General features: G+C 34.0%; 1 protein-coding gene across 4 annotated transcripts in view; it reads right to left on the bottom strand.

Moving 5' to 3' along the window:
• Positions 1–6729: 6729 nt before the first annotated feature.
• The window catches only part of LMBRD2 (LMBR1 domain containing 2), a 52260-nt gene continuing 45137 nt past the window's right edge, over positions 6730–13852 (bottom strand). For 2 of the 4 annotated variants that reach the window (XM_059878692.1, XM_005221594.5), the window contains exons 17-18: positions 13513–13642; positions 6730–12615 (exon numbers count right to left, since the gene is read on the bottom strand). In XM_059878692.1, coding sequence (XP_059734675.1) covers positions 12531–12615; positions 13513–13642 — 215 coding nt within the window. In that variant the 3' untranslated portion in view covers positions 6730–12530. The remainder of the gene's footprint in view (positions 12616–13512; positions 13643–13852) is intronic. The other 2 variants (XM_005221596.5, NM_001192240.3) reach the window with 2 other exon arrangements.

Below are 13852 nucleotides of genomic sequence, written 5' to 3'. Positions count from 1 at the left end.
ACTTCATGGAGCTGGCAGTTTGACTGGAAAGAGAGATATTACAAATCATTACAAATAACAGATTAAAAAATAAGATGTTAAGTCTTTCAAAGGAAAGCACTAGGTATTATGAAAGTTGTTGTTATTTAGTCACTAAGTTGTGTCCGACTCTTCATGACCCATGGACTGTAGCCCACCAGGTTCCTCTGTCCATTGGGTTTTCCAGGCAAGAATACTGGATTGGGTTGCCACTTCCTTTTCCAGGGGATCTTCCCCACCCAGGGATTGAACCTGTGTTTTCTGCATTGCAGGAGGATTCTTTACCCCTGAGATCCCAGGGAAGCCCTATAGACACAATCTAATTAGTCTAGCAGTTAGTATAATGATTCTGTCTGTATGCTACTATCAATTTCATATAAATCAGTTGGGAGGCTTTCATTAAGTTTTAAAAAACATTTAAAGTAACATGTGGGATAGTTTTGAGAAACCCTGCCTACAAATCCAGGGCTGAAGAGTTTCTACAAAAATCACACTGATAAGTCCCTCTTCAAAGTGGGCAAGTGACACTCTGAGCAGCACTGGCCCAAAATGCCAACTCAGAATACCAGAAGTCTTCCTTTGGTATTCCCATGCCCCCTTTTCTGGACCTCTCTCCTTTCTTACTAATTCTAATACTCACACACATCTAATCTCCAGCCCTCACTCCCTCCACAGGGAAAAGACAAAGATGTTGTGAGGTTTAAAAGATGTCACAAGGCTCCTCCTATTGATAGCCCATTGAACAATCCCCAGTACCTAATATCATGCATTAGCTCAGATCAGGGCAGGATGGAAACTGAGTAAATTAATCTACTGATTCAACACAAATTGAGTATCTATTATGGGTCAGGCACAAGTGGTTCTGTAAACAAAAATGATTCCTTTTGGAGCTTATGTCTGAGGAAAGAGGTGAGAAATAGCATAGTATGTTAGATAGTGCTAAGTTCTGATGGTTTTCAGAATTTGGCCAGGCAGAATCCCCTTCCCTAGGGACTCAGACAGTAAATGAGGGAGACCTGGGTTTAATCCCTGTGTTGAGAAGATACCCTGGAGAGCATGGCAACCCACTCCAGTATTCTTGCCTGGAGAACCCCATGGACAGAGGAGCCTGGAGGGCTGCAGTCCATGGGATCGCAGAGTCAGACATGACGGAGCAACCAAGCACAGTATGTTAGATAGTGCTAAGTGCTAAGAAGAAAAGTTAAGCAGGGGTGTTCCCTCAGAAATGACTTCCAGATAAGGACCTGGAGGAAGAGGATCAACTTACCCATGCAGATACTTGGTGTTTCTCAAATAACAAGAATCTTCTGTGGGGCAGCATTTTGCTTGGTATTTCCATTATTTGATTATAATCCTCACACTAATGAGCACTGTAAGCCATCTCACTCACCATCTCCCTTTTTTAAATAAATATGAGTCTAAGGATTGGGTTTACTGGGGAGTCTCTGAACTAACCAGGGTTCAGGGGCCCCAAACACCATATTAAGAGATACCACTTTCTTATCAATTCTAATAATTTGTGTATTTTTGGATCTTCCACATACATAATCATGTCAGAGTAAATAAAACCTTCTCATTCTTAGGCCTTTTATTTTTCTCTTCTTATGATTATGGAACATACAATGTTAATAGAAGTGGTGATGGTAGGTATTCTTGGCTTTCTCTGGGTCTTAAAGGTAAAGATTATAGCATAAAGGATGACATCTGCAGTAATTTTGCATTCATTTATACATATATGTCTATATATATATGTATTCTTTTATCAGAAAAAATGTTTTTCAGTTGTTTTTCATTTATTATTTTTTAACTGAAATACAGTTGATGTGCCATATGCACATCATATAAAATATATAAAATAAAGTATAAAATAGTGATTCACAATTTTTAAGTTATACTCCATTTATAGTTATTATAAAATATAGGCTATATTTTCTGTATTGTACAATGTATCCTTGTAGCTTATTTTCTACATAATGGTTTGTACCTCTTCATCCCCTACTTTTATATTGCCCCTCCCTCTTTTCCTCTCCCCACTGGTAAACACTAGTCTGTTTTCTATGAGTCTGGTTTTTTATTTGCTTGTTGTCGTTACATTCACTACTTTGTTCTTTTTTAGATTCCAAATGTAAAAGATATCATACATTATTTGTCTTTGCCTGACTTATTTCACTTACCATAATATCCTCCAAGACTATCCATGCTGTTGCAAATGACAAAATTTCATTCTTTTTAATGGCTGAGTAGTATTCTGTTGTATGTATATAGAATATCGTCTTTATCCATTCATCTGTTGATGGACTCTTAGGTTGCTTCCATATCTTGGCAATTGTAAATAAGGCTGCTATGAACACTGGGGTGTGTGTATTGTTTCAAATTCCCAGGAGTGGAATTGTTGGGTCATATGGTAGTTCCATTTTTAGTTTTTGAGAAACCTCCATTGTTTTCCACAATTGCTGCATAAATTTATGTACCAACAATGTTAAAAGTGTTCCCTTTTCTCCACATCCTAGCCAATACTTGTTACTTGTGTTCTTTTTGATGATAGCCATTCTAAGTGTGAGGTGATATCTCATTGTAATTAACAATGTTGAACATCTTTTCATGAGCCTGTTGGCCATCTATATATCATCTTTGGGAAAATGTCTACTCAGGTGTTCTGCTCATTGTTTAATTGAGTTGTTTGGGTTTTGCTTTTTTTTTTTTTCATGTTGAGTTGTATGACCTGTGGATATTAACCCCTTGTTGGTATTTAATAGCATCATTTGCAAATATTTTCTCCCAAACTGTAGGCTGTCTTTTTGTTTATGGTTTCCTTTGCTGTGCAAAAGCTTTTAAGTTTAATTAGGTCCCGTTTATTCATTTTTGCTTTTATTTCCTTTGCTTTAGGAGACATATCAAAAAAATATTGCTACAATTTATGCCAAAGAATGTTCTTCCTATGATTTCTTCTTGGAGTTTTATGGTTTCCAGTCATCTATTTAGGTCTTCAATACTTTTTGAGTTTATTTTTATATATGGTCTTAGAAAAAATTACAATTTCATTCTTTTACATGTAGCTTCCCAGTTTTCCCAGCACTAGTTATTGAAGGGACGGTCTTTTCTCCACTGTATATTCTTGCCTCCTTTGTCAGAGATTGACCATAAGTGCATGGGTTTATCTCTGCGCTAAATAGTCTTTTCCACTGATCTATTTCTGCTTTTATGCCAGTACCATACTGTTTTCATTACTGTAACTTTGTAGCACAGTCTGAAGTCAGGGAGTAAAATTCCTCCAGCTTTCTCAAGACTGTTTTGCAGTAGTTTTAGGTTCTTACACATATACATGTCTCTATGTATGCATGCAGATATACATTATCAGAAAAATGCTTTTTAAAAAATGTAACTTTAATATGTGTTGATTATATCAAAGTATTTTATGCAACTATTTGAGATGTGATTTTACTCTTTCGATTATTAATGTGATTTACAGATTTTTCAGAACTTCTACAGTTTGAAATATAGACATATTCAAAAAAGTGCATAAAATATAAATGTATAGTGAAGTGAAGTCGCTCAGTCATGTCCGACTCTTTGCGACCCCATGGACTATAGCCTATCAGGCTCCTCTGTCCATGGGATTTTCCAGGCAAGAGTGCTGGAGTGGATTGCCATTTCCTTCTCCAGGGGATCTTCCCAACCCAGGAATCGAACCCAGGTCTCTTGCATTACAGGAAGACACTTTACTGTCTGAGCCACCAGGGAAGCCCCCAAATGTATAGTAGGTAAGTATAAATAGAAAAATGCTTGTACAAAATGCCCACATATAAGGAACAAAACATTACCCATAGTAACCCAGAGGGTTTTGAGTGATACCTTTGAATGTCCATCCCTATCAGAAGCATACTCTGATTTCTACATTAAATCACTTCCCATGACTTTACTTATAGTTTTCTCAACTAGGTATGCATTTCTAAACAAAAAGTTCTAGTCTTAGGTAGTTTCTGTTCTTTTCCTGTTTTAAGTTAAAAATTTTTGTCACTTAATTTTTCCTTTATTTGTTGCTATATCCTATTTCTGTTCTTTTAATGATTACCAAAGAAGACTGTAGCATGTATCCTCAATTGAAAATCTAGCTTAAAGCAACATCTTTACTCCTCCTGAATATTATCATGACCTTGGAACACTATAACAGTTTCTTCCAGTTTCAACTTTTAAGCTATGTGATTTAAATCTCTATATTTTTAAACTTCATTATAAAAGAAGATGTATACATAGCAAAGCACACATAAAAGTATGTTCAGTTCAGTTCAGTCTCTCAGTCGTGTCCGACTCTTTGCGACCCCATGAATCGCAGCACGCCAGGCCTCCTTGTCCATCACCAACTCCCAGAGTTCACTCAAACTCATGTCCATCGAGTCGGTGATGCCATCCAGCCATCTTATCCTCTGTCGTTCCCTTCTCCTCCTGCCCCCAATCCCTCCCAGCATCAGGGTCCTTTCCAATGAGTCAACTCTTTGCATGAAGTGGCCAAAGTATTGGAGTCTCAGCTTTAGCATCAGTCCTTCCAATGAACACCCAGGACTGATCTCCTTTAGGATGGACTGCTTGGACCACCTCAGTCTAAGGGACTCTCAAGAGTTTTCTCCAACACCACAGTTTAAAAGCATCAATTCTTTGGCGCTCAGCTTTCTTCACAGTCCAACTCTCACATCCATACATGACCACTGGAAAAATCATAGCCTTGACTAGATGGACCTTTGTTGGCAAAGCAATGTCTCTGCTTTTTAATATGCTATCTAGGTTGGTCATAAGTTTCCTTCCAAGGAGTAAGCATCTTTTAATTTCATGGCTGCAATCATCATCTGCAGTGATTTTGGAGCCCAAAAAAATAAAGTCTGACACTGTTTCCACTGCTTCCCCATCTATTTCCCATGAAGTGATGGGACCAGATACATGTACTGTTTAGCAATTCATTACCAAGTGGACACCTGTAAAACCACCACCCAAGAAAGGGAACACAGGTAGCAATCCAGAAGTTTCTCTTGTGCTGATCATAGTCACTAATCCCTTCCTTCTCTTTAAAGGTAAGCAATAGCCTGATATGTATGGTAATGTCTTGTTTTTCACTTTATGATCTTACTACAAAGCATTCATTTTTTAACTCTACAATTTAATCTTTTTTTGAACTTCATATAAGCAGAATCATACTATATTTTTTCATGTCTGACTTGTTTGGATCCACAATATCTTTGTTTCATCCATGTTGTTACATAGTTGTATTAATAATTAATCACTTCCACTTATTTATGCACATATCCATCATGTTGAATAAATAAACCTATTCTGTTGACTGAATTATCTATGGTTGAAATTATATGAATAATCCGATTCCTGTACATCTCTGGGTACATATATATATATACACACATTTTTGTGTGATATATATATATTGTCTGCCAAGCCCATGTTTACCTATGTTTCCCCCTATGTTATCTTCCAGAAGTTTTGTGCTTTAGGTTTATGAACTATTTTGAGTTAATTTTTGTAAAAGGTGTAAAGTTAGTGTCTACATTATTTTTGCATTTGGATGTCCAGTGTCCCAGCATCATTCGTTAGACTCCTTTCTCCACTGAATTGCTTCGTTCTTTTGTCAAAGATCAATTGACTATATTTATGTGGGTGTATTTCTGCTCTCTGTTCTGTTTCATTGTCTACTTGTCTATTCTTTCATCAATCTCACAATGTCTTGATAATTGTAGCTTTATTGTAAGTCTTGAAATTGGCTAGTGTCAGTACTCCAACTTTGTTCTCCTTCAGTTTGTGTTGACTCTTCTGGGTCTTTTGCCTCTCCATATAAACTTTAGAATCAGTTTGTCAATATCCATAAAATAACTTATTGGGGCTTTAACTGGGATTACATTGAATCAATAGGTCAGTTTGGGAAGAAGTGACACCCTGGAAATAATGGGTCTTCCTGCCTTCCTGCTCATTATGGAATCTCTATTTATTCTGTTCTTTGATTTCTTTCATCAATGGTTTGTAGTTTTCTTCATATAGATCTTAGATATATTTTATTAAATTTATACCTAAGTATTTCATTTTAGGGGATGCTAATGTAAATGGTATTATCTTTAATTTGGAATTCTACTCTTCCATTGCTGGTAAAAGGGAAAAGGACTTACTTTTTTATATTAGCCTTATATCCTGCAAACTTGCTATAATCATTTACTCATTCTAGGTTTTTTTGTTGTTGTTGTTTTTTGTTTTCATTTTTTTAGCCAGTTCTTTTAGATTGCTACATAGATGATCATATGATCTGCAGACAAAGTTTTATTTCTTACTTCCAAAACTGCATATCTTTTATTTCCTTTTCTTCTTACTGTATTAACTAGGACGGATGTAAATGATGTTGTTTTTAATCTCAAATTTCCATTGTTATTTTTGGTATATGGGAAAGCAACTCTCTATTTCCTTTGTCAGCCTGGCTAGGGTTTCATCAATTTTATTGATCTTTTCAAACACTCAGTATTTGGTTTCATTGATTTTCCTGTTTTCAACTTCACTGAAGGAAGTAAGGTGGAGCCTAAAGTATAGGTATTTAGTTATTTATCTTAAAACATTTCTTTTGTGGTACCTGTTAATAATTTGAAAGGAACAAAAAAAGCCTTAGTTTACTAAAAAGAGTATAATCTCAAAGATGGTTGACGGAAAACACATAAATGACCAGCAAAGTTCTTAGTAACTTATAGAAATGTACTTTATTTCATGCAAAGCTACATAATTTCCTACATTTTAACAGCTAATCAAATAAACATCTCAAAAAATTCATTACATTACAATAAGTTAAAATACTACAAAGCAATTCCAAGTCCATGAGTCTGTCAAAACCAAATTGAGAGAACATTATGCATAGATAAGGCCAAAGATGCTAACTTAATTACAGGTAGCACTTTGCAGGTTTTTTTCAAATACATATTTAGTGAGAATCTGCAGAGAAAAATAGTTATATCTACAACCCATTGATCAGAAAGGGAAACATTTGCCATTACATAGCAGGTAGTATTCTTACCTGGAGGACTCCATGGACAGAGGAGCCTGGTAGGCTACAGTCCATGGGGTTGCAAAAAGTCAGACACAACTTATTAATAGCAACTGAACAACAACCAGGTAGTAGTGGCTGATTAAAGATAAATTTGGCATCATGCACCAAAAATGAACATAATAAACATTTTGAAATTTATGATCAGATGCACATTTGAAAAGACTTACTCTCTACTTCACCTAATCCACTGAATAAGATAAATAACAAGTACGTTATTAATGCAACACAGAACTTAGGCTTTTGGTATACTTTGCTTGAGTACTGGTATATACAAAAAGATACTGAAGAGATGTAGGAATATTTCAAACTCATACTAGACTACTGAACTTTCGAATAGGAAATAAGTCCTGGGCAGAACTTATTTTAGAAAGATTTTAAAACTACTTAAAAGCAATACTACAATTAGTTATTTACAAAAACATTTTATAAAAATTAAATACCAGGAAGTAACAACATCATTATTAGAGCTCTTTTTCCAATGCTATAATTTATAAATATATATATTAGATTACAATTATTTAAAAGACAGGTCCACATGTTCTCTATCTGCGAAATGAGAAAAGTTCTTCAAGTTGTTTACAAAATATGGACAAAAACAAATCCATTGGATTGCTTAAAAAAAAAAAATACATAGTCTCTCCCCTACAATTTGGTGTACTAAGTAGGGAAGATGCTAGCCAGCATTCTTTTGCGAAATACAGCTCTAAATGACTAGACTGATAAGATTTGTGTCAATAATACCAACTCAAAATGGTGTTGTACAGTCAGATTAACAAATTATGACTTTATATATATGTCTGCCACAGTAAATCATTCTTTCTACTCTTTTGCACTAAGTACAGTAAAAATCTCCTTTTGCAAAATGATGTGAGATCAGGATAATCACAAAAGAAAAGATTTTCATAGAAAAAAAGGTTAATTCTCTCCAGGGAGTGTGTTAAAAACAAAAGTCTTTTAGGATATCGATGAGAAGAGGAACATGCCATTATTCTTGTTTCATTAACAAATTTAAAATTGTGATGAGGCTTCAATCTACCACAATGGATATAAAATGTTAGGAAAACCAAGCTGAACATAAAAGGAATTAGGGGTGTGGTATGTTCCCACTGCAATAGGACTGGGGATGGGGCAGGGCTAATAGCTGCTCTGATGGTAGAGACGGCTCACAGGACCTGGTCTCCAGGAGTTAGTAAAGGGAATAACACTGCCTAGTCTTCCAGGTCTCTGAGCAGAAAAATAAGTCATTGAATTGAAAAGAAGTAACCCACACAAAGGGAATTAATATTTCAGAAGGCTCCCTGTAACACTCTTACATTGTTTCAACCTCTTCTAATGAAAACTTTGACAACGATGTATGTTATTTATAAATTCCTTTTCATAAAATGAGGTCTCAAGGTTTTTAATGTTTGGAGTTTGTTTGCTTGTTTTTAATAATCACTGGTTTTAGAAATATAATTTTATGCTAAAACATCTACACTGAGAATATTTCATTTTACTGAAGTGTCCTACTTAGTGGCGAAAAAGACAACACAGTGAGCTAGCACGCCTCATATTTATATCCAGATGTTGCTTAGTTGTCTAGCAAAATCTGTTGTACTACTTTAAGTGCAATACTGCTATTCAAGTAGTGGGATCTGTAGTCAGAACTACTACCTTTTGAGTGTACTGACCATCAAAAACAACCGTATACACCAAACAAACGGAAGAAAAACATGTCAGCTCATTATAAGCTATACTATAAAGACAGGCTTCAGAGAGGAAAGAAGGTATAAAAGGAATGAAAGGAGAAAGGGAGAAAAGAAAGGAAAGATAAAAGTCTCGATCCATTGACTTATTAACATTTAGGATTTAATAAATACAATCCATTACACTTTGGAAATTCAAGTACGTTAAGATTTCTCAGGGATATGTTCTGCCTCTTAGTGCAAATATATTTATCCTTGTGATTTTCAGGCATGGCCCACACAAATCACAAATATAAAACTCACATTACTGAACAGTGTGAATTAAAATTATGGAGAGTTTATTTTTCCTTTAAAACAGTAATCTACATAAAAATCAAGAACATTCTCTAAATCTACTACACATATACAAAAATGAGGTTTGCTGTTGTATATCAATGAATTCTTTCATTAATATTCTAAAATATACTTTAAAAAACACACATTGACTTGCCTATCCACGTTTAATTTCATTTGAGTATACAACCAGCACACATGTAAGAACTGATAATCTAATCAAATAGTAGTGTCCAAAAACAAATTGGCAGCAATATTTTAAAAAATTTTGATTGTCCAATCCTCTGATCTATTCTTTATAAACTGAAAACCCTTGAAAGTTATTTAGTTCTTATGACTCTTGTGAAATAAGGGCCTCTAGTATAAGGAAATTATTCCCAAGCCCCTGTTCATTTGGTAAGAGAACAAATTCTAATAATTAGTCTTATTTTAATAATGATTTTTTAAATGTTCTAATAATAACAAATTATTGATGTAATAACAAAAGTTAATAGCAACTTACAGATCCATGAAATTAATAGATTACTTATTGTTATTTTCTGCAATGGCTTACTGAATATTCTAATAATTATTTAGAAAAATAATTTAGAAAGTTTAAATAGGAATCTATTACAATATAAGAAACACTCAAAAGGTAATTGTCAGAAGTAATTCTTCAAGAAATATACTTTGCATGTAAAGTATATGAATTTAGTAGTAATGTTTTGCAGTAGATGTCATTTTAGTAATATTCTCAAAACAGAAAACTTTTGTTCATATTACAGTTTTTACAAAGTTGCTTAACAAATATTAACTTAGTTCCCCAGCAATAAACTCTTAAGACTTCAGGGATTAAATAATTAACTTCTAAACACAAAATTACCCAGCCAGGTAATGTTCCTATATGATCATATATGAAATCCTGTAACAAATTCTGCCTAAACAATTGAATACTCTGGATCACTTAAACAACCAAAATTATTTTGGAAATAACTCAAAAGTCATAAAGGGGATCTATACTGTTTTATAGAAGTATTACATACACTCCAATTATTATAATCATTTTAAAAATTAATAATAAAGTAGTACATCTTTTACATATTTCTATCAATATATCTTAGAGTATTATAAATTATAAAAGTAACTGGATCATTTCTTCTCTTTTTCTGCTTCTACAATAGCATCTGAGTTTCATGATAAAACCTATGAGAAACAACATTATACTTAAGGAACATATTCCAAAGTAAACTCAAAGACTAAATAATAAAACAATATTATTTTCACAGGATTTTGATTACTTATTCCAGAAAGAGTTTTTGCTTTGGGAACTTGTAAGCTTCTCTGTAATAATAAGAAACTGGACCACTTTCTGGGGTGATCTGTTTCCTATCTAATATCTTCAAATACCACTTGTGTGGAAAACCAGCATAGCTAACAACTTATTTTGTCTTTTTAAACGCCACTATATAAACATCAACTCAATACCCTCACAACTGCTTTGTGAGGTAGATCAGTAGGTAAATAGCAAGTATCCTCTTCATTTTGAAAATGAAGAAACTGAGGCACAGAAAGGTTACATGATTTGCCCAAGGTTTCAATGGTCAGTCATGAAATTACAGTGTTAAATTATTTCTGTTCCTGGCCTATTGCTCTCTGACCACGCTTCACAATAAAAGGCTGTGTGTGTGTCTTCTTAAATGAGTAGTCTATATAATTTTGATTGAGAGGAAAATCTATTGACTGATAATTATTTTAAAGGGGGTCTAATCTTAAAAAAAATCATAAAAATTTAAGAAAATGAGATAATTAGGATGATACACTATCAGTATCTGCCTAAAACTGTGGCTTCTAACGTATTTATGTGATAACACTAAGAAAAGAGGGAAATAAAACATTTAAAATTATGATTCAGGGAAAAATGACCTTCAAGAAACATATAATCAAATTGTCAGGTGACTATATAATTCATCCTCAAACTGGAATACTTAAGAGTGAAAATGAGCACTACCGAAAGGATAACAGGTGAAACTAAGATGGCCATGGGGCGGCCCAGTCACCACTGGGTGAATCCATGGTATGGATTCTCAAAGAGTTGCAAATATTTCAGGGACATAAACAACTCTTTTTGCAAAATGTTGTGCTGAACTATAGTCACTGTGCATAAAACACTGGTGATTTAAAATGTAATACCTAACTTTGGCTTAAACAAAATTTTAAAAACTCAATTTAAAATGGTAACATGTTTAAGCAACAAGTTCTTACATATCTCCACTCTAAAGTAGTTTTCTATAAATCACAATTTAAGTGTGAGTAGTAACAGTAAATGGACTCACTTTTTATCTTTGAATAACCAGATATTCTTTTTCAAAAGGAATAAACAGGCACCTTTTAACAGTAGAGAATTTTGTGGGACTCTTTGGCTGTTAAGGGGAAGTCGCTCAGTCATGTCCGACTCTTTGCGACCCCACGGACTGTAGCCCACCAGGCTCCTCCATCCATGGGATTCTCCAGGCAAGAGTACTGGAGTGGGTTGCCATTTCCTTCTCCAGGGGGATGTTTCCGATCCAGGGATCAAACCCGGGTCTCTCGCATTGTAGGCAGACGCTTTACCATCTGAGCCACCAAAACCTCACTATCTACCATTAAAAATTACGACTCTCCTTGAATGGAATGATCAACACTTAAATCACTATGCTAAATGGTAAAGGTGAACACTCCTCTCTGAAATAAAAATCTTTTACAAAGCAATACCAAAAGCATACGACAACTTCCAGTTACTACCAAAGACTGAAAGAATAATTCACCACCTGATTAAAGCACACATGCTGAAGATACAAACACTAGTTGAAGTATAGTCTTAAATACACATGCAAAAACCTAACTAATTTGCATACAGTGTTGAAAAAGGGCTTTCTACATTCAGTTATGTCTGGTAAGTAAGCCTTGTTTTAAGACATGGGTTTTGTAAATATGGTTATTATTGAGGTCTCCATCTCTTTGGGAAATAAAGGATCAACATATTTTTTAGAAAGAATATGTAAATCACAATAATAAAACTATAATATTAGTCAGTTGTAACTATGGCTTCCTTGAACCTTTAAAACAAGTTTTCCTGAAAAAATTAATCTGAAACAAACTGAACTACATGTTTTCAACATATACTGATCTTTATCATGAATTAAATCCTTCCATTGTAACTATACTTCTAAGACAGACATTTCAGGAATGGTATGAAACAAATCCTATTAGAAATAAAGACGATATTCAATGAATAATAAGCCATTATCACTAAGATCTGATTAATTTTTCGTGCCTTTTTTATCCTGACACTTTTCACTGGGAGTTCAGTAGTTAATTCTAGAGCATACAGATGTTCATAAAGACTGAACTTGTTTGTTGATCTTGGTTAGCTACTCCATAAATTCCTATAGACTTTAAACATCATCAAATATTCTGCTGCGAGACATTGAGAGGTATCGTCCACCAGGCTGATACCTGAAAGGTGGATAAAGAAATGATCTGAGGCATCAAAAATAAAGAAGGAGAGAAAAACAAGGACACATTAAAAGGAAGTGGGTACATAATTTTTAAGAACTGTAAAATCTATTCAGTAGCTGAAATCAGAAACTTATTCTCCAAGGATATTATCCTAAAGAGATTTACCTATAATTATAAATCAACCAACAACTGTTTTACAGCCTATGATATGACACATATGGCAGGATGAGAGATGTAAAAAAGAAAGGAAAAGAGAGATATAAAACACATCATGAAATTTGGATTTAATAACTACTCTGTATTGTTGAATATAAACAGAATATTCCTCTTGCTATTTATAAGCAAATATCTTCATGCCCATGATGTTTTGCTTTTGTTTGTTTCTACTTGGTATAACAGCTAAAAGCACAGACTCTGAAGCCAGAGTCCTGGGGTTTAAGTGCCTGATTTTGTTACTTAAAAGTTGTGTGATCCTGGGTAAGTTACTGAGCCTCTCTAGATTCAATTCCAATTGGACTTACAGTCATAAAACACAATTACTGTTGTTAAAGTGCTCAGAATACAGTGCCACCCAGTCATATCTATGTAACTATTGCCAAATATGATGGCTTTCATAAATAGAATTGTCAGAATAGGAATATAAATATTGTTAAGACTCTACCAAATGATTTCAATTCTTTGTTATTTATCATACTACTGGTAATAATTTATGAAAGTACTAATTTCAACTACTACCACTGGATGATATAATTTTTAAAATATAAAAGATTAGCAGGTGTTAAAAGGTATCAAACGTTGCTTAATATGTTTTACATTAGCAATAAAGATGAATATTTTCCTTATGTTTATCTCATCAAGTCAGAATGTTATCAAATTTTCAGAGGAATACTGGAGCCAAAAGGACAACCTGGAACTTACCTTCCTGATTCAGATTCAAGAGGGTCATCAGTGAACGTTTCTGCATTAAAATCTAAAGGTTCTGCATCTTGAAGAAGTTCTATTCGGTCCCTTTCAGTCCTGTTATTAGCCCTGGTATATTTAGATGTCGCTGCAAAAGAAGAAAAAAAATTCCACTTTCTATTGTCTTTATGGGTCACAGTCTACAGACACACAGAAAGTCAAGATTATAAAGGATCTGAATTTTCATTGTGAAGACAGTATTAAGAAAGGATAACTACACGGTTATCTCAAAATTATATTAAATGATTAATAATATGATAGAAAATAAGAAAGAAGAGTTCTCCCTTGTATGTAGTCT

This window comes from Bos taurus, chromosome 20 (genome assembly GCF_002263795.3).
Source record: "Bos taurus isolate L1 Dominette 01449 registration number 42190680 breed Hereford chromosome 20, ARS-UCD2.0, whole genome shotgun sequence".
In the NCBI taxonomy this organism is placed as follows: Eukaryota; Metazoa; Chordata; class Mammalia; order Artiodactyla; family Bovidae; genus Bos; species Bos taurus.
Note: the sequence above shows the minus strand (reverse complement) of the source record. Positions and strands in the feature narration are given on the sequence as shown.